The 27,421-nt window shown below is 44.1% G+C and overlaps 3 protein-coding genes across 5 annotated transcripts; 1 reads left to right on the top strand and 2 right to left on the bottom strand.

The window, feature by feature from the left end:
- Positions 1-2,668: 2,668 nt before the first annotated feature.
- Positions 2,669-5,223, bottom strand: slc25a19 (solute carrier family 25 member 19). The gene is made up of 7 exons (XM_015945740.3): positions 5,093-5,223; positions 4,692-4,847; positions 4,333-4,488; positions 4,066-4,236; positions 3,729-3,909; positions 3,159-3,289; positions 2,669-3,070 (listed from the first exon to the last, which is right to left on the bottom strand). The coding sequence occupies exons 2-7, from the start codon at positions 4,821-4,823 to the stop codon at positions 2,843-2,845; spliced, it is 999 nt and encodes a 332-aa protein (XP_015801226.1). The 5' UTR covers positions 4,824-4,847; positions 5,093-5,223; the 3' UTR covers positions 2,669-2,842.
- A 101-nt stretch (positions 5,224-5,324) lies between these two features.
- mif4gdb (MIF4G domain containing b) lies at positions 5,325-22,053 on the top strand. 3 transcript variants are annotated; one of them, XM_015945743.3, is made up of 6 exons: positions 5,325-5,424; positions 6,135-6,254; positions 6,378-6,487; positions 6,576-6,731; positions 21,428-21,520; positions 21,665-22,029. In XM_015945743.3, exons 2-6 carry the CDS (start codon positions 6,176-6,178, stop codon positions 21,890-21,892), a joined length of 666 nt encoding a protein of 221 aa, XP_015801229.1. In that variant the 5' UTR covers positions 5,325-5,424; positions 6,135-6,175; the 3' UTR covers positions 21,893-22,029. The 3 variants fall into 3 exon arrangements, with proteins under 3 accessions (XP_015801229.1, XP_015801228.1, XP_070398813.1); XM_015945742.3 differs by lacking the exon at positions 5,325-5,424 and adding an exon at positions 5,515-5,605; XM_070542712.1 differs by lacking the exon at positions 5,325-5,424 and adding an exon at positions 5,614-5,650 and having other exon boundaries at positions 21,665-22,053.
- Positions 22,054-23,109: 1,056 nt separating this feature from the next.
- mrps7 (mitochondrial ribosomal protein S7) lies at positions 23,110-25,866 on the bottom strand. Its single transcript, XM_015945741.3, has 5 exons — positions 25,715-25,866; positions 24,480-24,671; positions 23,913-23,976; positions 23,655-23,822; positions 23,110-23,540 (listed from the first exon to the last, which is right to left on the bottom strand). Exons 1-5 carry the CDS (start codon positions 25,777-25,779, stop codon positions 23,319-23,321), a joined length of 711 nt encoding a protein of 236 aa, XP_015801227.3. The 5' UTR covers positions 25,780-25,866; the 3' UTR covers positions 23,110-23,318.
- Positions 25,867-27,421: the final 1,555 nt, after the last annotated feature.

The raw sequence follows: 27,421 nt of genomic DNA, 5'->3' as shown, positions 1-27,421 counted from the left end.
TTTAGAATGTAACTACTAAAGCCTTTAAAAATCAGCTTAAAAGTGAAAAAAGCAAAAAACTGATTTGAATTTTTTCATTTATTACTGAACAGGAACTTCAAAATGACTTGGGCAAACAATTTGGAATGAATAATTTAAACTTTGAACTGTAATGCATCTATTCTTAAAAAAGTGTAAACCTTGGTATATTTTTTAGCCGTTTTAAGAGCATGTATTTTTGTAAACTTTCAGACGTTTTTATTTGATGTGGTAGACCATGAAGCAGTTTCTCTCCAGCTGCAGGCAGAGTCCTGCTCACCTCACACTGCCATGGGGTGCTTCTCATGCACACCATGCACTGCTATACCAAAAACTTTTGTTTTAGCAAAAATAATTATTTATTGTAAAAAGATAAATAATGCTGGAATAAAGCTGAATCTTACAATTAGCAAATAGTTGAGGGTTGTTCAAATAAAAAAAAAGACTGAACAAACATTCATACCCTGGTTCACTGGAGATCTGCCCTTCTTTGTGGTCACTGTCTTCAGATATAAGCCTTCTGGGCAGGGGGGCTGCCATAGATTTTGAGCCCCATGAAAAAATATCAAGTTGGGCCCCCTGGGGGCTCGTCCATAGCTGGAGCTGGGGTTCCACCCTCCCAGATTCGAAGGGAGAAAAAAATATACAGTAATATATATACGTTATATTAGTGTTTCAGTTTTGCTTAATTATGTAGGTCTACATGCATTCTTACTTATTTACATATCATTTTCGCCAACTGTCTCTCATTAAACAGTGAATTTCCTTCAACAGAATTAGCAATATCACTGCTGGAAAAAGCAGGAAATGCACATGCTGAAAGGTGTTAATCTCCTTTTCCCTTTTACTCCCTTAAAATGTGTTTATTTATTCTAAAATTTTATTTGATGATAAAATTCAAATTTGGATATCTAATTAAATTTCCATGTTGTGTCAAAGCTTTACATAACTTCATTTTCAGCTGTCTTTCCTCTTGAAATCAAGTATTTCTGTACAACTGACAAAAATTAAGGATTCACTGCTCACAAGGTGACTTCTTTATTAAGTCTCCATGGCTTCATCATAGACACAAAATGAATAAGCACACAGTTCACACTGGAGTCAGTTAGGGTTACATAAAATTTTAAAGTTGGACAACTTTGCATGAATACGTATATAAGTCTCTAGAAACCCATTTTTCTCAACAACAACAAAACACCTAAAAATATATTCAGCCTTGATTGTACACAGCAACATTTATTATTTACAGTGAAATAATTAATAATGCTTGATAATGATCAATACTAGATTTCATATTTTATTGTGTTCAATGTTATATTAAGTTTATTTATTACAATTATTAATAGCTTTTGTTTCAGTTTTGCTCTCTGATGAATTATTTGGAAATTATTGATTTTTGGTTTGTGTTCTAAAAGCTACATAAACAAATTACATATTGTAAAACCTCCCATAATTCAGTCAGATTCAAAACATTTCATTTCAAGGTATTTAGTAGATGACAAGTTTTTTTTTCTTGAATGGTGCCTTCAAAAAGGTGCTTCACAGTAATAATCTCACAGTAATTTATGTTACATTAACGGACTAAATAATAATGCTTCAACCTGCCCAGCATCCATAATCTATACATTTTTACTGATTGATATTTATAATTATCATTATGTGGAAAAACAATGTGTTTATCACCAAAAATAGTCTTTTTATATTCCTTTGTAATAGTACTGATAGAGAAGAGAGCCTTAAGTGATTCCCACAGACCCCCTTAAAAGAGGCTGCTAGCTAGCATGCTACATTGCTCACCTTCTTGAGGTTCATTGGGTTGTGAGGGGACACCTGCTGACATATCACCAGCTGCTGATTCTGGTAGGGACAAGGACAACCCATTTACCATAATTGGATGAAACATAGTTCCTCTCACTGTGGATATCAGAGCTAGCAAACAGGTTGAATTTAACCACTCACTAAACCCACCTTTCTTTGAGAAAAACTGTGTGACATACTGACGCCCTCTCTTCTGCCTGTCCTCTTTCTCCTTTCTTTCTTTCCTTTTCTGTGACCCAGACTTTGTTTTTGCAGACATATTTTTACAGCAGCCTTGACGCCTTGTCGATATTTTCTTAGTTATATTTGTTTTAGCTACACAGACATGTTATTTACAAAATTACAGAATGCAGTTAAAACACAGGGAATCTGTCTCAAGGGCTCTCAGTCTGGGTTTTAAATTGTCCTTATATTAAACTACATCCTTATGAGCTGTCTTTAGTGAGCGCAAAGACAGCTTTGTCCTCTCGGTCTGCCAGGCAACAGCATTTGTTGCATTTTTTAAACAGGAAGTGTGGGAGTAGAATAAGACTGGTAGGGGGTGACTTGCTATTTAAATGTTTCAATTCGGTTTGATTCTACAATGAAATTTTTGTCTATTTTATCACAACGGTCACTCCAATGAGTTCCTTTGACTGAGCTGCTGTGATTGGTTAACTCCACAAACCTAATCAGGAAGTAACAACAACTACATGTGAGCTCTGTGTAACATAAATGAATATGAATGTAAACAGGAGGAGTCTGTGTTTTCCCTATGAATTTACTTTCTCCATCCTCGGGACACATACCGGCACAGAAGAAACAAGACAATAACAAATACAAACAAACACGATTTCAGGTTATTCAAATAATATAACAAATATATTTATTTAAATATTTAGGAAAAATGACAAACCGACATTAAATGTTCTGAGGTTATTTTCCCACATTGTCTGACGTTAACAGTAACCTTCCCCAGCTCAGTGCAGTGACACATAAGTGTTTCACATGTGCGTGATGGTCTCCTCTACGCAGTTCTGTTCTTCTCCTCTGGGTCTTTGGTGGAGACGTCTCTTCTCCGTCTCTCCCTGGTGGTTGACATGACATTGAGGAAAAATTCATACCAGAAAAAAGTGAATCCTGTTGACAGTGCAGCCTTCAGGAGACTGGGCGAGAGCCCTTTGAAGAATCCTCGGAGGCCCTCCTCTTTGGCTATTTTAACCATGCAGTCAATCAGGCCGCTGTAGCTCCGCACCTGCACAGGAGAAGCAGGCCGCAACACTGACAGGTGAAACTGAGAGTTGATGTTTAGCTTACAGAAAATTTGTAGAAGAGGAGCTCACCTTTCCAAAGTGAACCCGGGCTTTCTCAAAGCCTCCCACCTGCAGCCTCTTCTTGAACAGGTCAAACGGATATGTCAGTGTCTTACTGACCATTCCAGCTCCGCTGCCACAGATCAGGCTTCTCACATTTCCTTAAAGAGACACAAATATTGTTGGTGCACATTTCTGCTAGAAAAACGATTTCAAACAACTCAGAGCCTAATTATGAAATTAAAGCTGATGAACCTACAAAGAGGAAATAGTCTTTGGTCCAGAAAAGTAAGTGCATACAAAGTGATGGTACTCATGTAAAGTCTTGATTTTTTATTCAGGCTGGATGCGATTATCAATGCACAACAACACATAAACAAAAACTCAAAAACAAGGAACCTTCCATATACCTTCTTTGTTGTCAAACTTTAGCTTTTGAACAGATTTCCTGTCATTTACGATAAAATACTTTGGTATACGGACAAGTTTATGGACAGTTAAAGTGTCTAGATCCTGCAAAACAAGCCCATATCATCGCATTTACCCCACCGTGCTCCAATTCTCAAAGTCAAAGCAAAATGTTTATTCCTCTCCACTAACCTCCCGAGTCTCCAGCTTTAGATGAAGGAGCCAACATCTTTTTAAACACGTTATAGGAAAAGAACTGCAGTCCAGCGTAAGGAAACGCTGCCACCAGTGTTGGAGAGAGGCCTCGGTAAAGCGTAACAATTCCCTCGGAGCGCCAAATCGTGGAAACAGCATGACGGAGGTTCCTGTAAACCTAAATAAAACAAATTTTAAATTCCTCTACAAATAAATCATTTAATTTAAATTATGTGTGGATGTTTATTTTTCTTTTGGTTGTGTTATCACATAAAACTTTGGAATTAAGTTGGTGGATGGTTTAAATGAAGACAGTAAAATATGGCTGTCCCACCTTGGGTTCTCCCTGAGCAGCGAAGCGTGTCCTCAGCGTGTCCAGAGGCTGGCAGGCCACCGCGGCCGAGCAGGCTGCCAAACCGCCACAGACAAAGTGAACTCCTGGTGTCTGGCTGTCGTAGATTGTCGATTTGTGAACAACTTCAGTCAGAAACTCAAAACTAACAAACTGCAAATCACAAAAAAACAGTTATTTCAGGGATGAGCCATTAGGAGGGCTTATTTGACTGTCTCAACATGCAGATTTTCATTCCACAAGCTGTACCTGGACAGCACCGTAGCAGATGGAGAGGAGCTGGGCTGGAACGTGGCCTTTCCAGAAAGCAGAAAGCCCTTCTTCTGTGTAAACGCTGCGTGAGGCCTGAAGGATTCCACAGTACTTTCCCTCAGGTCTACGTGACGACACACGCTCGATCTGCAGCTGTGGGAGGAAACACACTCGACTTATGCAACTAACTTTGTAGATTTCCATCCACACTGTTATTAAATGATTCCTTATGCATCGTTTTGTTGGACTTACATACCTTAACCATTCTTATTATAAGTCTAATTTTCAAAGTGAGCATAATCTGTTAATAGTTGGATCCAGCTCATCCAACACAAAAAATTCACACAGATTAATACCTGGAATCTTATTTTGATGACATCAAAAGGACTGATAATGGCTCTGGTGGCCAGCCCAGCAGCTGAACCAGCGATAGCTGCCTCCCAATGGGTAGGAGCTGCATTCTGCGCCCTGGGATCATAACCCACCATCTCACCACAACACTCCTATCAACACTGAAGACACAAACAAAAGTTCCATTTTTGACTAATTTTATTTTTTAAATATCCTGTGGTTTTTAAAATGTCACAGTTATCTGCAAACAATATCTCTCAATGTATTCATTTAACACAACGCTTTAATCAAAGTTTGCACCATGTCTGCGGACAAGTAGGGAGAAGAATTGTGCTAAGCTAAGCTAACAACACAACATCTGTTCCTTCGTTGTTGTAGCGACAACAACACGCTGACAGATGTTTACCTTTTACTAAAGAGCTGTCTTCATGAATATAACTTCCATTTCTATTTCTGTCTTCAACAAATTTCTCTACGATAAATCCATCAGCTTCAGATCTCAGCGTAACCCTGAACGCAACGTACTAACCACTTCCGCCGGTTCACTCAGCGCATGCTCCGTCTGTCAAAGATTAAATATTGGGAAAGATGAGTCACTGCCTTACAACAAACCGGAATCGAATTGTCCAGTATGTACAGTCTATGCAACAAACCTACAACCGGTCTACCACCGCCCTGTCACCATTACCTATCTCTAACCCTCATTCGTACACACTATTCTTTTTACAGAATTTACAGGTGATATTTTAAACCACTCAAATATTGGTGATACCGTGAAAATCTGTTAGGATAGTTTCATTAGTCCCGGTTGTGTTTTATGTGGTAACAGGAAATGCAGGTTAACTTATCTTTGTGTTTACATTTATTCTTTGAATGGTTCAGACGGAAGTAGCTTGACTAGTGGTATGATTTTGAATAGGTAAAGTTTCTCACATATTCTTGCATTCCATGCTTATTAACTGATGTGTGTTTTCTACCTGTTTGATTTTATTTATTTATTTTTTTTACATTTAATCGCTTTTATTGTTTTGGCGGGAGGTATTCCCTAACGGAAGCAGCTCGCGAACCACACGAGCTAGCACAGTGTTAATAAGTTAAATGTTGTTTTGATTTGGCATCCGCCTGTTTTTCGTTATAAACCCAGTAATAAACAGCGCCCATGCATAGCATTGCATTGTTTCGGTCCGAATGCGTGACTTGTATGTGGCTAGCAAGTTTAATTTTATCATGGCATAATGAAAGCACACTTTTGAGTGATAGGTGGTGTTTGTTGACCTGAGCTAGCCCAAATCCCCTCAATCCCGCAGTCAAAGAGCTGTAGGGAGCAGCCAGTCTGATGACTCCGCGGTTTCAGTTCTGTTTAAAAGACTCGTCGTGTCTGATAAAAGACTTGCTACATGTTGTTCTTCTGAAAAGCACAGTGAACATGGATGATCTTTCCTTCACAGCGTGACATCTCCCAGGTGTAACTTGTTCTTCACCATCTGACATGGAAAACTCCACCGATGACTACAAAATCCAGTCTTTTGACTTGGAAACGCAGACATTACTGAAAACTGCCTTGAAAGGTCAGAATTTTCTTTAAACTTTTGTGTAAATTATTCAAACTGTATAATTCGTTTTCAGTTCCTTCATTTAAATGTTGTTAAAAATGAACGTATATATTACAAAAGCCATTTTCTTGCCCTCAGATCCAAGTTCGGTGAACCTGGAGAAGGTCTCAAATGTCATCGTAGAGCAGTCTCTAAAGGATTGTGTGTTCAGCAAAGAGGCCGGACGTATTTGTTACACTATTGTGCAGGTCAGTCAGTGGTTGTGGTGCTTTTGTTCTGAGTCCTCTGCCTGCTCACCACCCTCCTGTTTAGTCCTGATTCTCCCTGTTTGCCCAGGCTGAGGCCAAACAAAGCAGCGGAAATGTGTTTAGGAGGCTCCTGTTGAACCGACTACAGCAAGAGTTTAAAGTACGTGAAGAAACAAGAACACGCTCTCTGCAGGAGTGGGTGTGCTACGTCACCTTCATCTGTAACATCTTTGACTACCTCAAGGTAAGAGACAGAGACAAATTGAAGTTTTGTCCATGATATGAAGATATTTTAAATATATGAATTGTTAAATTACTCTGGATCATTTCTGCAAAAGTACTTTTCTTCGTAAGTAAAGCCTTTAATATATTGTTTATTGCTGTAGTAACCAAGAAGAAGGTTGTATTAATTTGAGACCTGGATTTCTTGCTGTAAGTTAGAACTTTGAACGAAACTCCCAGCCAGCAGAAGGCCTAATAAGACACTGTATTGTTTCAGTTTCACTTCCAGATTCATAACTGGCTATAACACATTACTGCGCACATAGGTCAATCAAACCAGAGCATTTAGTACAGATTTTGACCTGTGTCAGACTTAAACCACATGATGGCAATATTTGTCTGACATCAAGGTGGATCTCAATGACAGACATTAAAGTGACAATGTGTAATTTTTACCATTAATCTCTGGAAATACCCATTGAAATGTTGTAAATTAATTAAAAGATACCAAGTTGTTGAAAAATATTGACAGTTTCATAGCATTTAACCATAAAAATCAGGTCTAAAATACACGGGAGTGGGTCTAAATCTCTAGGCGACGCCATATTGGATGCCATGTTTCCTTCTACGGAAGCCCGTGAGGACAGAGTGTATTTACTGATTTGTAACAAATGGTTACTAAACTTTCAGCATTAATAAACTTTGTTGTTTTACACATTTACCTCTTCACTTGTTGCCAGGGATGAAAGGGAATCTGATGTTCTTGTTCAGGGTATCCGCGGGTCTTGGAAAGTCTTGAAAAGTCTTGAATTTAATTTAGGCAAATTAAGACCCTTAAAAAGTCTTAAATTCATTAAGTGAAGTCTTAAATTCGGTGAGTATTGATGTGTATTTAAAATAAGTCTGTATATTAAAAATAAACGTGACAAGGTAATAAAATAAACCAATTTTTAGGTCTCTGCCAGCCGTTTTCGTGCATTTCCGTTCCACGTGACTTTGGCCACCGTGTATGTGACGTATTTCGCCAATTCAAGGAGAAGATGGTGGAAGCAAAATGGGGAAGCAGCCCCGGCGTCAGGGGGTCAATTTGAGGGGCATTGCCCCCCCCCCCCCCCACCCGTACCTCCATGCCCCCCCATTGGCTATCAGAGCGGTAATGTTATTATAATTTAATTATTTTTTTCAGTTAATTTTTTTTGGGGAGGAGTCACAGATTGTATGAATTCATATTCAGCTAAGGGAAACCAATAAAATTCAAAATACAAAATAAATATTTTAAGAGACGTCTCGGCTTGTGTCATGTGATGCATGCGTGCGTGGTGCCGCAAGTAACGCACCGACGTCTGTTTACGCTAGGAAACGGATATCACGGTAAACGAATATCACGGTAAACGAATTTAACGACACAAACGATGGATATAAGGAAATTCTTCCAATCACCACCAACTACAAGGTAAAACTGAAACTGCACGAGCGACAGCTTAGCAGGAGTGTCATATTGCCGCAGCAGAGAAGAAGTTAGGTGAGCAGCCGAAGCTAACTAGCCGTAGCAAGACTGAGGCACAGCTTCCCCCAGTGGAGCCGGAGCATGAAGATTTTAGCGCTAATCCCAGCTGCAGTGGGCTCTCCCAAACCCGCTCTCCCAAACTTTTCTACTTTAAAAAGTGTTCTCACAGACAACAGACTTAGCATGCTACACCAACGAAATGCACATTTAGTGCAGCTGGCCTATGAAAGAAACTTAACTAAAAGATTTGTCACTGAATGGAAGGAAGCAGTAATGAGGAGTTTCAATTCCGGGAGGCGCCGACTGCAGCTCTTCTAAGTGGTGAGTAAAGAAGATATTTATTTAAAGGGGGTGTAATATTGTGATTGCTGTTGGTTGTACAAAAGTTTTTTTATGCGCATATGAGCTGAAATATGAGCTTCTCCTGATAATAATAGACCATATAGATTAAATGCAGTACGCATATGCATGTCCAGTAGGGATGTGTATTGGTAAAAATCTGGCGATACGATACGTATCACGATACAGGGGAGACGATACGATATATTGCAATATATTGCGATACTTAAAGCCAGGCGATATTGCCCATTTTTAAGACTGAATTTATTATAAGAACATTCCATTAACAGTCCAACTAATACTTAGCATGCTTAACATGAGGTATTTAAAGCAAAATTGAGGGATCTGCATTTCAATGGAGGAAACAACTAATGAATAGAGAAATAATCTCTGCCTTATCCAAAGAGGTCATATCAAAAATAAATTAAAAAGGTATTCCCTCAAACACAAACACATGTCAGTGAAATGTCAAGTATTTGTAACATGAAAAAAATATGTAAACAATTTCACATTTAGTATTTTTGATTCTAATACATATCCAACTTTGCAACATCCAAAACAGCACTTTTTATGTTACCTTAAAATACACTAAACAAAAAATAAAGTGCTTGAAAACTTCTTACAGTAAACTGACAAGATAAAGTGCCATTAAAATAAAGTACAGCACTGCAATTTTGACCAATGGAAGAATATGTGCAACCTGAACAAAATAAATTTACTCTTCTGGCCACATTAATACAAGTACTTCTTTGGTTGAACAAAAATATGTGCTTTTAACATATTCAGATCTGAACATATGTTTCCTTGGAGCTCTAAATCTCCAGATTTTTGTGCAGGAACACAAGCTGGTCTACATGCTCAGCTTTCAGGAGGCTTCTCTGTGCAGTCACTATGTCACCGGCAGAGGAGAAAACTCTCTCTGCAGAGACACTTGTGCCAGGAATGCATAGCAAACTCTTTGCTATTTTGGAGACCTGAGGATAGTCTTGTTCATGGTTTTTCCACCAACTGAGAGGATTTTCTGTGAGAGGAAAATGGGTCTCACCTCTATAATTCTTTATCTCACCTGCTGCAAGATCATTTTCTGATTTTGGTTCAGTATTGTCGCTACTAGTAGAGGGAAATGTAGCTCCAAGCAAGTCCACCAAAGCACATGAGGTCCTTGGTCTCTTCCGGGGTGGCTGACTGATGGAAGCACAACTGTCGTTGATGTGAGCATCCTCTGCAACATTCTCCTCCTCCACCTGAAAAACATAATATCTAGCAAATATTAGGGTTAAACCTCATACTAATCTGCATTATATATGTAAACATTTTTTCTAAGTAAATTCAATAAGTTATTTACTTACATTTTTTTTTATCATGCCAACCACTGCCTCCAACAGTCTGGAATAGATGTCCCTGGTCTCTGCTTCGGATAGGAAGGGCAGGCCCTTAAACCGAGGATCAACAGCTGAGGCCATGTGTAATGTCTCCTTTTCACTGGAATATCTTTTCCCCAGATCTTCTGCAACGGCAGCCTTTATGTCCCTAACTGTTGGTGTATTATCATGGCTTTCTTGTGCACCCATCATGAGCTTGGCATGAAGAGGAGCAATGACAGACAGTGTTGGCACGCTTTCTTCTGACATCACCAAGATGGTGTCCTTCATCGGTTTGAGTGCCCTGACAACTTCTTCTGCACACATGATGTCAGACTCATTTAATGTGAAGACTTCTTTTACACTCTTCCTGACGTCTGGAGAAAGCAAAGCTGCAAAGATGGCTGGTTGCTGTTCTAAAAAGCATTCTATCATGTTATAAGGGCTGTTCCATCTGGTTATTATGTCCGTGATCAGTCTGTGAGCTGGTAGCTGAAGGAGGCGCTGTTTCTGCTTCAACTGGTCGCTGGCTGTGGTGCTGCATCTGCAAAAGCCTTTACACGTCTGACTGTCCCCAGAAGTCGAATCACAGATTGTGTTTTTAGTGCTTTCTGGGAGGCAAGATTCAGACTGTGCGCAAAAACACGTATGTGCATCATGCCTGCGGGTCTGGCCGCGACAGCCATCTTTGGTGCATTATTACAATAACGACTTTAATTGTGTTCAACCCCCATTCTGTCACAGTCTCCTTCAGTAATGCTGCAATGTGTTCACCTGTGAGTTTCATGCATGGCTCGGGTTTGTAATACATGAGACTGAAGGATCCACTAGTCATTTATGTGATGTGCTGTAACAGTAACGTACGATTCAGTAGCTCCGGCAGGACCCCAAGGCATTCCCAGACCAGATTGGAGATGTAAACTTTCCAACGTGTCCTGGGTCAACCCAGGGGCCTCCTGCCGGCAGGACATGCCCGAAACACCTCCCCAGGGAGGCGTCAGGCATCCTGACCAGATGCCCAAACCACCTCAACTGACTCCTTTCGATCTGGAGGAGCAGCGGTTCTACTCCGAGTCCCTCCCGAATGTCTGAGCTCCTCACTCTATCTCTAAGGCTGAGCCCGGCCACCCTACGGAGGAAACTCATTTCAGCCGCTTGTATCCGCGATCTCGTTCTTTCAGTCATTACCCAAAGCTCATGACCATAGGTGAGGATTGGGATGTAGATCGACCAGTAAATCGAGAGCCTGGCTTTCTGGCTCAGCTCCCTCTTCACCACGATAGATCGGCTCAGCGTCTGCATCACTGCAGACGCAGAACCAATCCACCTGTCGATCTCCCAATCCCTCCTACCCTCACTCGTGAACAAGACCCCGAGATACTTAAACTCCTCCACTTGAGGTAGGACCTCTTTCCCGACCTGGAGTTGGCAAGCCACCCTTTTCCGGTCGAGAACCATGGTCTCAGATTTGGAGGTGCTGATCCTAATCCCAGCCGCTTCACACTCGGCCGTGAACCTACCCAGCAAGAGCTGAAGGTCAGAGCTGGATAAAGCTAGGAGGACCACATCATCTGCAAAAAGCAGAGACAAGATTCTTCTGCCACCAAACTCGACACACTCCACACCACGGCTGCGCCTAGAAATTCTGTCCATAAAGGTAATGAACAGAACCGGTGGCAAAGGGCAGCCCTGGCGGAGTCCAACCCTCACCAGGAACAGGTCCGACTTACTACCGGCTATGCGGACCAAACTCACGCTCCTCTGGTAAAGGGACTGAATGGCCCTTAACAGAAAGCCACCCACCCCATACTCCTGGAGCGTCCCCTTCAGGGTGCCCCTGGGGACAAGGTCATAAGCCTTCTTCAAATCCACAAAACACATGTGGATTGGTTGGGCAAACTCCCATGCCCCCTCCATCACCCTTGCAAGGGTATAGAGCTGGTCCACAGTTCCACGGCCAGGACAAAAACCACATTGCTCCTCCTCAATCTGAGGTTCAACTATCGATCGGACCCTCCTCTCCAGTACCTTGGAGTAGACCTTTCCAGGGAGGCTGAGTGTGATCCCCCTATAATTGGAATACACCCTCAGTTCACCCTTCTTAAAGATTGGGACCACCACCCCTGTCTGCCACTCCACAGGAACTGCCCCCAATGACCACGCAATGTTGCAGAGACGTGTCAACCACGGCAGCCCTACAACATCCATAGCCTTGAGATACCCAGGACGAATCTCATCAGCCCCCGGGGCTCCGCCGCTGTGTAGTTGTTTGACTACCTCAGCAACTTCTGCCCCTGACATTGGACAATCCATCCCCAGGTCTCCTGGCTCTGGTTCCTCCTCGGAATGCGCGCAGGTGGGACTCAGGAGCTCCTCAAAGTATTCCGTCCACCGTCCGACTATAGCCCCAGTTGACATCAGCAGCTCCCCATCCCCTCTGTAAACAGTGTGAGCGAGTTGCTGCCTTCCTCTCCCGAGGCACCGGACAGTTTGCAGAACCTCTTTGGAGCTGATCGATAGTCTTTCTCCATGGCCTCACCAAACTCCTCCCACACCCAAGATTTTGCCTCGGCAACTGCCACTGCTGCACCCCGCTTGGCTATCCGGTACCTGTCTGCTGCCTCCGGAGACCCACAGACCAGCCACACTCTGTAGGCCTCCTTCTTCAGCCTGACGGCTCCCCGGACCTCTGGTGTCCACCAGCGGGTACGGGGGTTACCACCATGACTGACACCGGCCACCTTGCGACCACAGGTAGCAACAGCCGCCTCAACAATCGCAGAGTGGAACAAGGCCCACTCGGAGTCAATGTCCCCCACTGCTCTTGGGACGCGGTCAAAGCTCTGCCGGAGGTGGGAGTTGAAGACCGTCTTGACAAGTTCTTCTTCCAAACGTTCCCAGCAGACCCTCACTATGCGTTTGGGTCTGCCAGGTCTATGCAGCATCTTCCACTGCCATCTGATCCAACTCACCACCAGGTGGTGATCAGTTGACAGCTCTGCTCCACTCTTCACTCGGGTGTCCAAAACATATGGCCGCAGGCCAGATGAAATGATTACAAAGTATATAATCGACCTGCAACCTAGGCTGCCCTGGTACCAAGTGTACCGATGGGCATCCTTATGTTCGAACATGGTGTTCGTTATGGCCAAACTGTGGCTTGCACAGAAGTCCAATAACGAAACACCACTCAAGTTCAGATCCAGCGGGCCGTTCCTCCCAGTCACACCCCTCCAGGTCATGCTGTCAATGCCCATGTGAGCATTGAAGTCCCCCAGCAGGACAAAGGAGTCCCCTGATGGAGCACTATCTATCACTCGTCCCAGGGACTCCAAAAAGGGTGGGTACTCTGACCTGATATTTGGCTCATAAGCACAAACAACAGTCAGGACCCGTTCCCTGACCCAAAGGCGCAGGGACGCTACCCTCTCATCCCCCGGGGTAAACCCCAACACACAGGCAGGGAGTCTTGGGGCTAACAAAAAGCCAACCCCAGCCCTCCACCTCTCACCCGGAGTAACTCCAGCAAAGGAGAGTGTCCACCCCCTCTCAAGGACTTGGGTTCCAGAGCCAATGCTATGTGTCGAGCTGAGTCCGCCTATATCTAGCCGGTACCGCTCAACCTCTGCCACAAGCTCCTGCTCCTTCCCCACCAGCAAGGTGACGTTCCATGTCCCAAAAACCAGTTTCCTTGTCCGTGGATCGGACCGCCAAGGCTCCCGCCTCGGTCTGCCACCCGATCCACACTGCATCGGACCCTTCATGTTCCTCCTGCGGGTGGTGGGTCCACAGTTGGATGAGCCCATGTATCCTGTTCTGGCTGGGCCCGGCTGGGCCCTATGGGCAAAAGCCCGGCAACCAGGTGCTCGCTCACGAGCCCCAACCCCAGGCCTGGCTCCAGGGTGGGACCCCGGTAACCCTCCGGGCCGGGTACTCCGACTCTTTGATTGTATATCCATGAAAGATCCTCTGAACCGTTCTTTGTCTCACCCTTCACCTAAGACCAATTTGTCATGGGAGACCCTACCAGGGGCACAAAGTGCCCCAGACAACATAGCTCCTAGGATCATTAGGGCACTCAAACTCCTCCACCACGATAAGGTGACGGTTTCCTTTTCTGCATTGTGCCAGCTAGGAGGGAAGATTTCACTGCATTCATAGGGTCTACCTCATCGACATATAAATATTGGATGGGTTTCCATAGGCTCCAATAACACATTTTTGAAGAGAAATGGGAGGTGGCCACTACCGCCATTTTGACCGTGTCACAGGTTCCGTCAAGCCCAGACAATTCCACAAAAGGGAAGAGAGGTGGAGCTGAGGGTGGGGCTGTAAGGCTGGGATCAACTGACGACACCCGGTCGAACTAGCTACAAGCTAACCTGAAGCTAACCCAAAGCTAACACGGAGGTGGGAGCTAAGCTAACGGTGGTAGCAACCTAGCTACAACTGGAGTTCACTGTGCACAACATCAGAGCTTCTGAGTCAGAGATACCCTGGGCTGACTGCCAGGGTAAAACCGGGTGGAACACAGAGGTCTCCAAGAGCTCCACAAGTCGGCAGCCGCACAGCAGACAAGCGACTCTGCGATCTGAGATGCGCAGAGCTGCCGCTGGGGAGAACCGGATGGAAAGGTTTCCATCCCAGAGCTCCACAAGCCGGCAGCCCGCGCAGCAGACTGAAGCCGCGATCAGACAAAGATGCGCCGAGCTGCGGGGAGGGGAGAACCAGCCGGCAGCCCGCGCAGCAGTCAGAAGCTGCGATCAGACAGAGATACGCCAAGCTGCGGGGAGGGGAGAACCAGCCGGCAGCTCGTGTAGCAGACAGTAGCTGCGATCAGACAGAGATGCGCCGAGCTGCGGGGAGGGGAGAACCAGCCGGCAGCCCGCGCAGCGGACAGAAGCCGCGATCAGACAGAGATGCGCCGAGCTGCGGGGAGGGGAGAACCAGCCGGCAGCCCAGACAGCGGACAGAAGCCGCGATCAGACAGAGATGTGCCGAGCTGCGGGAAGGGGAGAACGGGTGGAAAACATCAGTTTCCATCCAGAGCTTCACAAGCCGGAAGCCAGCGCAGCAGACAGAAGCCGCGATCAGACAGATGCACCGGGCTGCGGGAAGGGGAGAACGGGTGGAAAACATCGGTTTCCATCCAGAGCTTCACAAGCCGGCAGCCCGCTCACCAGACAGAAATGCGCCAAGCTGCGGGGAGGGGAGAACCAGCCGGCAGCCCGCGCAGCAGACAGAAGCCGCGATCAGACAGAGATGCGCCGAGCTGCGGGAAGGGGAGAACGGGTGGAAAACATCAGTTTCCATCCAGAGCTTCACAAGCCGGCAGCCCGCGCAGCAGACAGAAGCCGCGATCAGACAGATGTACCGGACTGCGGGGAGGGGAGAACGGGTGGAAAACGGAAGTCTCCCGAGAGCTCCACAAGCCGATAGTCGGAACGCAGCTCCACCAACATGTTGTATTTCAACCCATTTTCTAAAGTGCAGCATTATGTTAAATGCACTGGGTTTTACCCTATTACATTTAAATTTCATGGTTAAACAGTACATGTTAAAATCTAAGCTCAGCTCGGCAGTAACCTAAAATACATAAACATAATTCTACTTACCGAAAAAAATGAAGTGGAGACTCCTTGGACGCTCTAATAGTGCAATTAATGCCACTGCAAGTCATTTTGTCCAACAATTGCACAAATAATATCCAAAAAAGAATACACACACACAGAGACTCAAAATCCCGGAACAGTTTCCAGGCCAGACCGAGGCTCTACTGAGGCCTTTCCACGGAGCTAGCTCTGTGGTCACGTGGGTCTGAGGTGGCGGTCACGTGGGTCGGATGCTCATTAATTATACAGAATTTTAGGCTTTTAATACACTTAAACAGAAGAGTGAGGAAAAAATTCACCCCCTTCAGAGTTGTCATGAGTGTAAACTAGATAATTTAAACCAAAAACATGTTTTGGTACCTGGCTGTAAACATGTTTATTTCTGCTGTGGAATTGGTATTTTTAACATGGGAGTCAATGAGGATTTGCTCCCCACCCATGGGACAAAACCCCATTGCGTTCATTAAACCTGGAAATTTAAGGGGTTAATTCAAATACAATTCAATAACTATCGATTTTCAAACGTTATATCTTCACAGGTGACTCTTGTGAACTTTATTTTCTTTTACATTTGTCTTCTATCCTGTTAACCGTTTAAGTACCTGGTTAGTCATTTGTTAGAGCAGACCTCTCTCTCTAAATCTTAATGGAGTGTGCAATGTGAAAATGGGGAAAACTGGTATACTGAAGCTAAAGTTTGTGGGAAAGTTTTGGGGAAAAACAAGGATTATTCCATTCTGTTATTTTTATGTTAACATTGTACTTTTAATTTTTCAGTAACCTTTCTTGCTCCCAAATTATTAAAAATCTGCTAAAAATAGTATTCATAGCTCAAGTTGTTCAAAACAATGAAAGTGCCATAATATCAACTTTTTAAAATACTTTTTGATACTTTGGCATATTTGAATAAACTTTGCATTTGGTTAAAGTTTTGTTTGAAAAATTGATTTCTTTCTACCTAACAAAATATGAGTGTTTTATAGTTTATTAGTTCGTTGCAATAGTCTTAATTTAATTTCAGAATGTCTTAAAAAGTCTTGAAAAAGTCTTAAATTTAATTTTGAGATTCCTGCGTATACCCTGTTGTTATTTTGCTGGAGGTTGTGCTCCCAGGGATTTTTGACCATAATTGCCATTTGTTGGTAAAGTTTTTCTTGGACACAAAAGTAATGCTCGCTTGCAATGATTTAGGTATCTACTGCCCCCTATTGCCAGGGAAAATACACACTTTAAACATGGACTCATGTTTTATGGTAAAAAAAATTTGTTTATCTTGTTCCAAAGTAAAAGTGGTAAAGGTAGTGAAGGGATGTCCCTTTTTAGCACAAAAAATTCAGCTGGAGGAGAAAGTAGCTTAAGACAGCAGGATTTGGTGTCCTATTTCCTGATGTTTGGAAATCTCACCTCTGATTGGCTAACAACAATGTTCCTCTTCTACTGACTCTGCTCTGCAACATGGATGTTTTATCTCCACATATAACACAAGCCTGAAAGTGTTCTGTGTGGTGGAGTGGCTAATGCTAACAGTTAGCTTCTACTAGCTGAGACATTCTCAGCTGTTTCCTGGATGCTAAACCAACCACAGCCTTCCCCGTCATGACTCAAGATGGGTGAGTCCATGAATGTTAAGTGACGGTGTGACGTAGATCTGTCAGGTTTTTCAAACCCTACAGTTTCACCGTCTGTTTTCTATCAGAAGCTAATGCAGGAGACCGGTGTAGGAGATTATTTTCCTGTTCAGTCTGCAAAAAACTAAATGTAGGGGTGCAACAATACCACTTTTTCCAAACCGATACTTGGATCTGAGTACTCGCCGATACCGATTACAGATACCAATACCAAAATAATGCTGTGAATTGCAATACAGGTTTTATTTTCTTCTCTGTTTTCAACAGGAAAATACTTTGAGGTAGATCAAAATTAAAATATATTAATAGAAATGATCACTAAACTAAAATATTTGGTGAACAGAAATGACAAGTTACAGTGAAGCCACTTTCAAGCACTCCTCCTTGAACCGTCACCTTATCGTGGTGGAGGAGTTTGAGTGCCCTAATGATCCTAGGAGCTATGTTGTCTGGGGCACTTAGTGCCCCTGGTAGGGTCTCCCATGACAAATTGGTCTTAGGTGAAGGGTGAGACAAAGAACGGTTCGAAGGATCTTTCATGGCGGTTAAAACGAAGAGTCGGAGTACCCGGCCCGGAGGGTTACCGGGGTCCCACCCTGGAGCCAGGCCTGGGGTTGGGGCCCGTGAGCGAGCGCCTGGTGGCCGGGCTTTCGCCCATGGGGCCCGGCCGGGCCCAGCCCGAACTGGATACATGGGCTCGTCCAACTGTGGACCCACCACCCGCAGGAGGAACATGAAGGGTCCGGTGCAATGCGAATCGGGTGGCAGACCAAGGCGGGAGTCTTGGTGGTCCAATCCCCGGACAAGAAAACTAGTTTTTGGGACATGGAACGTCACCTCGCTGGCGGGGAAGGAGCAGGAGCTTGTGGCAGAGGTTGGGCGGTACCGGCTAGATATAGTCGGACTCAGCTCGACACATTGCATTGGCTCTGGAACCCGAGACCTGGAGAGGGGTTGGACACTCTACTTTGCTGGAGTTGCTCCGGGTGAGAGGCGGAGGGCTGGGGTTGGCTTTTTGTTAGCCCCGAGACTCTCTGCCTGTGTGTTGGGGTTTACCCCGGGGGACAAGAGGGTAGCTTCCTTGCGCCTTCGGGTCGGGGAACGGGTCCTGACTGTTGTTTGTGCTTATGGGCCAAATATCAGTTCAGAGTACCCACCCTTTTTGGAGTCCCTGGGACGAGTGCTAGATAGTGCTCCATCAGGGGACTCCATTGTCCTGCTGGGGGACTTCAATGCTCACGTGGGCAATGACAGCTTGACCTGGAGGGGTGTGATTGGGAGGAACGGCCCACCTAATCTGAACTCGAGCGGTGTTTTGTAATTGGACTTCTGTGCAAGCCGCAGTTTGGCCATAACGAACACCATGTTCGAACATAAGGATGCCCACCGGTACACTTGGTACCAGGGCAGCCTAGGTCACAGGTCGATGATAGATTTTATAGTCGTATCATCTGACCTGCGGCCGTATGTTTTGGACACCCGAGTGAAGAGAGGGGCGGAGCTGTCAACTGATCACCACCTGGTGGTGAGTTTGATCAGATCGCAAGGGAACATGCCGCGTAGACCGGGCAGACCCAAACGCATAGTGAGGGTCTGCTGGGAACGCCTGGCAGAAGAACCTGTCAAGACGGTCTTCAACTCCCACCTCCGGCAGAGCTTTGACCACGTCCCGAGAGCAGTGGGGGACATTGAGTCCGAGTGGGCCTTGTTCCACTCTGCGATTGTCGAGGCGGCTGTTGCTAGCTGTGGTCGTAAGGTGGCCGGTGCCAGTCGTGGTGGCAACCCCCGTACCCGCTGGTGGACACCAGAGGTTCGGGGAGCTGTCAGGCTGAAGAAGGAGGCCTACAGGGCGTGGCTGGTCTGTGGGTCTCCGGAGGCAGCAGACAGGTACCGGATAGCCAAGCGGAGTGCAGCAGTGGCAGTTGCCGAGGCAAAATCTCGGGCGTGGGAGGAGTTTGGTGAGGCCATGGAGAAAGACTATCGATCAGCTCCAAAGAGGTTCTGGCAAACTGTCCGGCGCCTCAGGAGAGGAAGGCAGCAACTCGCTCACACTGTTTACAGAGGGGATGGGGAGCTGCTGACGTCAACTGAGGCTATAGTCGGACGGTGGAAGGATTACTTTGAGGAGCTCCTCAATCCCACCAATGCGCATTCCGAGGAGGAACCAGAGCTGGGAGGCCTGGGGATGGACTGTCCGATCTCGGGGGCAGAAGTTGCTGAGGTAGTCAAACAACTACACAGCGGCAGAGCCCCGGGGGTGGATGAGGTTCGTCCTGGGTATCTCAAGGCTATGGATGTTGTAGGGCTGTCATGGTTGACACGTCTCTACAACATTGCGTGGTCATCGGGGGCAGTTCCTAGGGAGTGGCAGACCGGGGTGGTGGTCCCCATCTTTAAGAAGGGTGACCTGAGGGTGTGTTCCAACTATAGGGGGATCACACTCCTCAGCCTCCCTGGAAAGGTCTACTCCAAGGTACTGGAGAGGAGGGTCCGATCGATAGTTGAATCTCAGATAGAGGAGGAGCAATGTGGTTTTCGTCCTGGCCGTGGAACTGTGGACCAGCTCTATACCCTTGCAAGGGTGATGGAGGGGGCATGGGAGTTTGCCCAACCAATCCACATGTGCTTTGTGGATTTGGAGAAGGCTTATGACCGTGTCCCCAGGGGCACCCTGTGGGGGACGCTCCAGGAGTATGGGGTGGGTGGCTTTCTGTTAAGGGCCATTCAGTCCCTTTACCAGAGGAGCGTGAGTTTGGTCCGCATAGCCGGTAGTAAGTCGGACCTGTTCCCAGTGAGGGTTGGACTCCGCCAGGGCTGCCCTTTGTCACCGGTTCTGTTCATCACTTTTATGGACAGAATTTCTAGACGCAGCCGTGGTGTGGAGTGTGTCGAGTTTGGTGGCAGGAGAATCTCGTCTCTGCTTTTTGCGGATGATGTGGTCCTCCTAGCTTCATCCAGCTCTGACCTTCAGCTCTTGCTGGGTAGGTTCGCGGCCGAATGTGAAGCGGCTGGGATGAGGATCAGCACCTCCAAATCTGAGACCATGGTTCTCGACCGGAAAAGGGTGGCTTGCCACCTCCGGGTCGGGGGAGAGGTCCTACCTCAAGTGGAGGAGTTTAAGTATCTCGGGGTCTTGTTCACGAGTGAGGGTAGGAGGGATCGGGAGATCGACAGGCGGATTGGTTCGGCGTCTGCAGTGATGCAGACGCTGAGCCGATCTGTCGTGGGGAAGAGGGAGCTGAGCCAGAAAGCCAGGCTCTCGATTTACCGGTCGATCTACGTCCCAATCCTCACCTATGGTCATGAGCTTTGGGTAATGACCGAAAGAACGAGATCGCGGATACAAGCGGCCGAAATGAGTTTCCTCCGTAGGGTGGCCGGGCTCAGCCTTAGAGATAGGGTGAGGAGCTCGGACATTCGGGAGGGACTCGGAGTAGAACCGCTGCTCCTCCGGATCGAAAGGAGCCAGTTGAGGTGGTTTGGGCATCTGGTCAGGATGCCTCCTGGACGCCTCCCCGGGGAGGTGTTTCGGGCATGTCCTGCCGGCAGAAGGCCCCCGGGTCGACCCAGGACACGTTGGAGAGGTTACATCTCCAATCTGATCCGGGAACGCCTTGGGGTCCTGCCGGAGGAGCTGGTGGACAAGGCCGGGGAGAGGACGGCCTGGAGCTCCCTAGTTGGGATGCTGCCCCCGCGACCCGGACCCGGATAAGCGGAGGAAGACGACGACGACGACCACTTTCAAGCAACTGCATTGGTATCGGTTCCTGGTATTGGTTAACTTTTACCAATACCGGTATCGGTATTGGTTCATCCCTAACTAAGTGACTGATCGTTTTCAAAAATAATAAGTAAAACACATTTTTTCAGTGACGGACCACTTTAAGACTCTTCATAAATAAAACTGATTCATAATGTGAATCTGTTTCATCGAGTTAACTTGGTTAATGAGTTATGTGGTCAGAAGTGCGCCCTCATAGAGCCAGCAATGTCACTACCACATCTTGCATGCTGTTGGCTGGGATAGTCCAAGAACAAGCAGATAAAACTCAGAGATGTTTTTTAAGCATTCACACTAAATTTTAGTACAATTCTGAGTACAAAAGGTTTAGCAGGTCGTATGTGGGAAAGACGTTATGTATTGTTGAGTCCTTGTTAAGCAGTATTGAGTATGTTGTTTTGTCAAATATAAACATTTAGTGACTTGATGCTGATTTACTACAATTTTCTGCTTGTGTGTGTGTGTGTGTGTGTGTGTGTGTGTGTGTTAGGTGAATGACATGCCCATGGTGGCGCTGGTCCAGCCTGTGTACGACTGTCTGACGAGGTTGGCCCGACCAGACGCTTTAACCAATGAGGAAGAGGTGAGATTATTATGTGGAGAAGTTAAGTTAAGGAGAATTCAGTAAAATAATATCGACTATCTCCAATCTGAAATAAAAAATAACATATAAAAAAATAAAACAGTAAAAAGAACTAAATTTGGTCTCTCCTTCCATCCTGTGCAGGTGGACTGCCTGGTGCTGCAGCTCCATCGTATCGGAGAGCAGCTGGAGAAGATGAACATCCAGCGGATGGACGAGCTGTTCTTCCTGCTCCGGGACGGATTCCTGCTCCAGGAGGGCCTCGCTTCCATGACGCGGCTGCTGCTGCTGGAGATCCTGGAGTTCAGAGCCGGAGGCTGGATGCTCAATAGTACGGCCCACAAGTATTACTACAGCGAGTTAGCCGAGTGAGGCAAACCGCCACAGAGAGAGAGAGAGAGAGGGCGTGTCTGTCACCAGCAGCATCTTTCAGCTCATCTACAGGGAAACTCAGTCTGGGACAGTCGCTTCGATTTTTCTGGGTGCTTTTATTTCCAGTGGAGATGTGATGGAGGTGAAATGTGCAATAGTTCACAAAGCTAAGGAGGTTCGCTTCTTTCACAGATACTTGGGAAAAGGTTTCTTCTAAAGATGAATTGAGAGATAGGCTCATTATTTTTAAATCTTCTTGCATTCCTGTTGTTTTAGGAAACATTTCCTGTTTAAGTTTACCAAATTTGTACAGACATTCCAACGAGACGCAGATATGCTCTTGGCTTTTGCTTTTTTAAATCGTTTTTATAAATATTGTTGATCTGCTGCAGAAGAGTTTCAGTTCAGGAGAAATGTCCTCTTTGGATCCTTGTTCCTGTTTGGTGAAGCTGCTTTGTTTTCATGGAAGGATTTTTTTTAGTTTTGTATTCATTACGATTTTAAAGACCAAAACACCCCTCTACACCCGCTTTCCTACGGGTTCGGTTTCATTCATGGTTTACGTCAGAAGATCCTTGTGAACAACCAGCAGAACAATTTAGTTTTGGTTACAGTAAAATGTACATATTAGCCATAAAATTATGACCAATCCTTTACTGGTCCAGAACATTTTTTAAAGATGAGCACTGTTGAGACCTCATGACTGACCAGTGTGTGTGTGTGTGTGTGTGTGACCTCATTTGAGCCTCAGTGATATTTTTAAGGTTTTTAACCAAAGCTATGCCTTAGCATCACACTGAGATAAGTGTAAAGTACTTGTTCACCACCTGTTAAATGTAGGAGTTAAGCTTCAGGAAAAAATGGAATTTTGGAAAATTCTCATTCGTTTTATTAAAAACCTCAGAAGCTACAACAAAACTGAACATTTGGTTTTCCCGTTGCGATGAAAGGCTACATGTAACAGGTAGTTAAACCTGATCATTAGTTTAAAAAGTACGGTTGGTTTAAGAATTTCATGCATTTAAAACTTGGAAATTCTGAATCATAAAAACTGGAAATATTTAAATTCCAGTTTTTTTAACAATCATTTCACTCTGATGTTGCAGCTCTCCTGACTTTGTTCCAGTTTTCTACAGTTGGATTGTAATTTTAATCAGTTGTTTTAATAAATTCTTGATTTGATTAAGCTTTTATTGAGTATTAATGAAAAACACATGTTTATTCTACACAATACACTTTATTCATTATAAAATCTGACAGTAGACCTTTCCCAGGAATTCTGCCAGTGTTTTTTCCTGTTTTAGGCTATAGTCCTTCCACAGAAAGAGTTCCAAGTTTCCTGCCATGATGGGGTTTGAGCAGTAATGGCTCCCAGCGGCTCTGCAGACGCTCGTCCTGCTGCTGCGTTTCAGTCCCGGGGTTCCACCTACCACCAGCGGTAGTGGGCGTAGGCTCTGTTGGCTTCCGCCATCTTGTGCAGCTCGTGCTTCTTCTTGATGACGTTGCCTTCCTTTTGGAAGGCAGCCAGCAGCTCCTGGGAAAGTTTCTCATACATGAGAGTGCGTCTGTGTTTGTTTTCTTTGCATTCTGTGATCATCCACTTCATTGCAAGGAAGCGGCGTCGGTTGTCTGTGAGGGGTATGGGCACCTTGATGGGATGACGATTAATAATGTAATTAATCACCTTAATATGGAAAAGCTTTTCTGCAAATCAACTCATGATAAGCGTCCTACAACAGCTTTAAAGTGCGTCGTTACTGACCTGGTAGGACTTTCCTCCTTTCTGTATACTGGCCAATCCAACGACAGGCTTACAATTCTCCAAAGCCTGGTGAAAAATCTCATATGGATTACACTCGATCTCCTCTTTCTGTCCCCCAGTAGCTTTGTGGTATCTCTCCACTTGTTTCTTCTTGATGTTCTCTAGTGTCTAAGCAGAAAGAGATTCAGTAATCATTTGTAAGGTCATTGACAAATTAACATCATTTTAAAATTGAAAAAGCAGTGATCGGTACTTCACCTGCAACATGATCTCTCTGGCCAACACCTTTTTTCCTTGTCTCATCATCATGTTGATGAATTTACTGAAAAACAAAACGAGGAATCACAGGCTGTTCTGAACTTTAGACAAAACTAGGGATGGATGATATATCGGCATCAATACCGGCTGATGTTAGTCACTTTTTAACAAATCAATATCAGTTCGATAAATAAAACCAGGCCGATATCAACAACCGATATTTTATCCATCTTGTCTCCATTTGTTTGCCTGTTTCAGAGGGTGAGGGGGGTGATGTGTGATTGTTTAGTCATGTGAACACTGAACAGTGAATGTAATCATCTCAGAAGCATAAATGTGTGTTGTGTGTACATAATAACGTAAATTCAGCTTTAATCATTTTCATTCTATACAAAATCTGCTGATTTTAGAAGCAATGTCAGTATATTGGTATCGGCAAATATCGGTTATCGGCCATAACAGTGATCTTAATTTCGGTATTGGCTCAAAAATTTCAAATTGTTGCATCACTAGACAAAACTTTATGAAGTTTGAGAAAACTCTGCATATTAAGCCAGTTTTTGATACCTGATGACTGGGTCATCAAAAACAGAGCTAGTTACTCCACTGGTGGCGGCTTTAATCGGTCGGAGCGTTTTGAGCTGACGCTCCTCCTGGTCCTCGGGACTCAGCTCCGTCTCCGGACGGTTGTAAGCCTCTTTTCTGACCTCTGGCTCCAAATAGTACGGGTTGTATCTGCTCCATCTCACCAGGACCACTCTGCAGACAAAATATATAATAAATAATAAAGTGTTATGAACTGTTTGACTTATTTTTATTTTTTACAAAAAGAAAATGAGGGTTTTCCCAGAAATTTTATCATATATACATGTTTTACAAAAGGTCATACACAATTTTCATTTTATTTATTTTACATGTATCAGAAAAAACATGTATTAAAGACAAAATAGTTCTAATTTTTATATTATGCTTGGAAAACTAATCAAACCCATAAACCCCCCTGATTACATCCCTAAGGATGGAACATGTAAGGTTAGAAGTGTTAGTGTGTGTGTTGTGACATTCTGTCATCTTTATTTAAAAATCACTACTTATGGGATACTAAGATGTTAATAAACATTTTCACATATTTACTTTAAACTATAAATATTTGGGTTCAGATCAGGTTTTTTATGTCATGTTTAATTCTATGACCAGCATCCTTACATTAACATGTACAGAAATGTCCATAAATTACAAAAAACTACCATAAAACTTTTTAAAATCATACATAAAACAGAGTTCACATAATCATAACATTACCCAACTGCTCCATGTTACAAACATGTATTTGTTCTCGTTTACTTTTCCAATTTTAGTAAAGGCATTACAATTTAATATTTATAGGGCTTTGGAAGCTGTTCGAATCTGAAACGTTCAGATTATAATTCAAGTATTTCTATTAACTAAAAGTATTAATGGGATAAAATGACTGTTAGAAATGCTTTAAAGGACTTGTGAATTTTTGTTGTTGGGAAATGTTTTTAGGAAAGTCGGATTCGAGAGCAATGACAAAAATTTAATTGTCTTTGAATGTATTTTGCGTGTCCATACGGTATAGCACCTATAACGTGGTCATTAATAAATATAATTGGCGGATCCTAAAAACGAAAAGACTTCTGAATCATTAACAACAGAGCTAATTAGTTAGCTAGCGGTAAAGTCAAGTGGGATTCTGGAATATTCTGACCACTCATAGAAGGGCAACAAATAGACGTTTATCTTAAACCTGCTACAAACTCGAATAAAGCGGTTGCACTTACCTTGACGTCCATGGTTTTAGTAATCCTGAGACGGAAGCAGCCATTTTCAAAACGTGAGTGTCCATAAGGAGGACCCTGGGTTTAGTACGCCCTTGCAATGCCCTACGAAAAAAATGGAAGCACGTAACCGCCTACGGGAGCCGACGAGCGGTGGCGCCGCCATCTTTGATCGGTCGAGTCGAGACCCCCCCACCCCCCACCCCCCCTCCTAGTTTAGCGTTTTTAATCAAAGTGGATTTGCTGGGGGTACATACTCACTGTTGTCCAGAGGTTAACGTTAAAACTTGTAGAAAAATAGGACCAATCAATAAAAATCTGTCAAAGAATGAGAATCAAAATAATTTAAAAAGGGTCTTCCAACTGGTGTGAATTAGGTATTAAAAAATAATTAAAAAAAACACCTAATATATGATAGAGAAGCAGAGAGTACTACTCAGACATTTTAATAAACAATATATGCAATATAATACAATATTTATAGAAATGGAAATAAATGAGTGTTTATGTAATTTCTAAACATATAGTTTCAATGAAATTTGAAGTGAGGGTGAGAGGGAACAACTAGAACAAAGATTGGATGACAAGAGCATGACAAACCGTCCATCAGAACGTACTGCTTAGCAATTTTTTGGTTCTGTTGTATTTTTGTGTGTCCTACGTGTCTGCTCAGCCCGCTTGGATCCTGGCTATTCCGTGGCTTCCATTTCAATGGCCTAGATGCAGTCACAAAGCCTGGTTCTGGTTTGACTTACTGGCCGGGCCTGATTTCAGCCACCTGGGGTTTGGGCTGAGTGCCTAATCTTTTGTCAAGTTGGTGCTAAATGCAACACCTCCTGGGGACAGAGCCTTCAATGCCTTCCTGTGACTTGGATTGATTGATTGATGAACTGCTCACAAGCATTATTCTGCTTATTCTGTTGATGTTTTCTAAAATAGGATATCGAAAATTCTTTGGTTTGAGAGGACGTAAAGCCTGAATCAGATTTTGTCACAAAAATGACCCTGGATCATACTCCTAAACCTAGCGTGGCTCTGCTGCTCCCCCCAGAATATGTCAGAGTCTTCAACAACTTCCTGGAACCTAATTCCTGAGCATTTATTGCTCAAAACATTATTCTGCTAACCTTGTGCTTTGTAAGATGTTTAATGATGTTTAATGAGAAATTAAAATCAATAGTACAATAAAATGGTGAAACAAAAAAAGTTGATGAAGAAGATGAAGATGAAGATTATAATGTCTTTTCATAGCCTCATTGGTTTTTTTCTGTTGTTTTGGACTTGAGACCATGTTGTGTCCCCTTGGTGAATATTAACATGCTCAGAATGAGGGTTACTTATTATCGTGGCACTAATTCTAATTTACCTGGGGATACTGATACAACACCAACTCACTTTACTCAGATCTTTAACTTGTGGTCAAACCTGCTTGGAGAAATATCCAACCTCAAACCTTTTCTTGCTTTATACGATCTTACTCTCTCACTAAGCAAAACTCACCACATGGATTCAGCACATGTCATGACCACACCATAATATAAAGTGAAACACAGATTAATGATTGTCTTACTTTTACTGTTATCTGGAAATATGCAACCAAACCCTGGACCCGAGCTGCAATGTACACGGACTCCTGTCAATTTCCAACATTTGTCTGGTCTCAAAATTATTCATCTGAACGTGCACAGCTTATTACCAAAGATATGGTCA

The sequence above is a fragment of the Nothobranchius furzeri genome, chromosome 12 (assembly GCF_043380555.1).
Source record: "Nothobranchius furzeri strain GRZ-AD chromosome 12, NfurGRZ-RIMD1, whole genome shotgun sequence".
Classification (NCBI taxonomy): domain Eukaryota; kingdom Metazoa; phylum Chordata; class Actinopteri; order Cyprinodontiformes; family Nothobranchiidae; genus Nothobranchius; species Nothobranchius furzeri.
The sequence above is the reverse complement of the archived record's forward strand: the minus strand, read 5'-3'. Positions and strand labels throughout refer to the sequence as shown.

What these genes read in the sequence shown, in the direction of transcription:
- mif4gdb (XM_070542712.1), top strand. Translation starts at nt 6,176, where the DNA reads ATGGAAAACTCCACCGATGACTACAAAATCCAGTCTTTTGACTTGGAA. An exon ending in TTTGTTACACTATTGTGCAG is followed by an intron (nt 6,488 to 6,575) that starts GTCAGTCAGTGG and finishes CTGTTTGCCCAG; the next exon opens with GCTGAGGCCAAACAAAGCAG. An exon ending in ACATCTTTGACTACCTCAAG is followed by an intron (nt 6,732 to 21,427) that starts GTAAGAGACAGA and finishes TGTGTGTGTTAG; the next exon opens with GTGAATGACATGCCCATGGT.
- mrps7 (XM_015945741.3), bottom strand. Translation starts at nt 25,779, where the DNA reads ATGGACACTCACGTTTTGAAAATGGCTGCTTCCGTCTCAGGATTACTA. An exon ending in CTAAAACCATGGACGTCAAG is followed by an intron (nt 24,672 to 25,714) that starts GTAAGTGCAACC and finishes TTTTGTCTGCAG; the next exon opens with AGTGGTCCTGGTGAGATGGA. An exon ending in TTTGATGACCCAGTCATCAG is followed by an intron (nt 23,977 to 24,479) that starts GTATCAAAAACT and finishes TTTGTTTTTCAG; the next exon opens with TAAATTCATCAACATGATGA.
- slc25a19 (XM_015945740.3), bottom strand. Translation starts at nt 4,823, where the DNA reads ATGGTGGGTTATGATCCCAGGGCGCAGAATGCAGCTCCTACCCATTGG. An exon ending in TCTGCTACGGTGCTGTCCAG is followed by an intron (nt 4,237 to 4,332) that starts GTACAGCTTGTG and finishes TGTGATTTGCAG; the next exon opens with TTTGTTAGTTTTGAGTTTCT. An exon ending in TAAAGCTGGAGACTCGGGAG is followed by an intron (nt 3,290 to 3,728) that starts GTTAGTGGAGAG and finishes TGTCTCTTTAAG; the next exon opens with GAAATGTGAGAAGCCTGATC.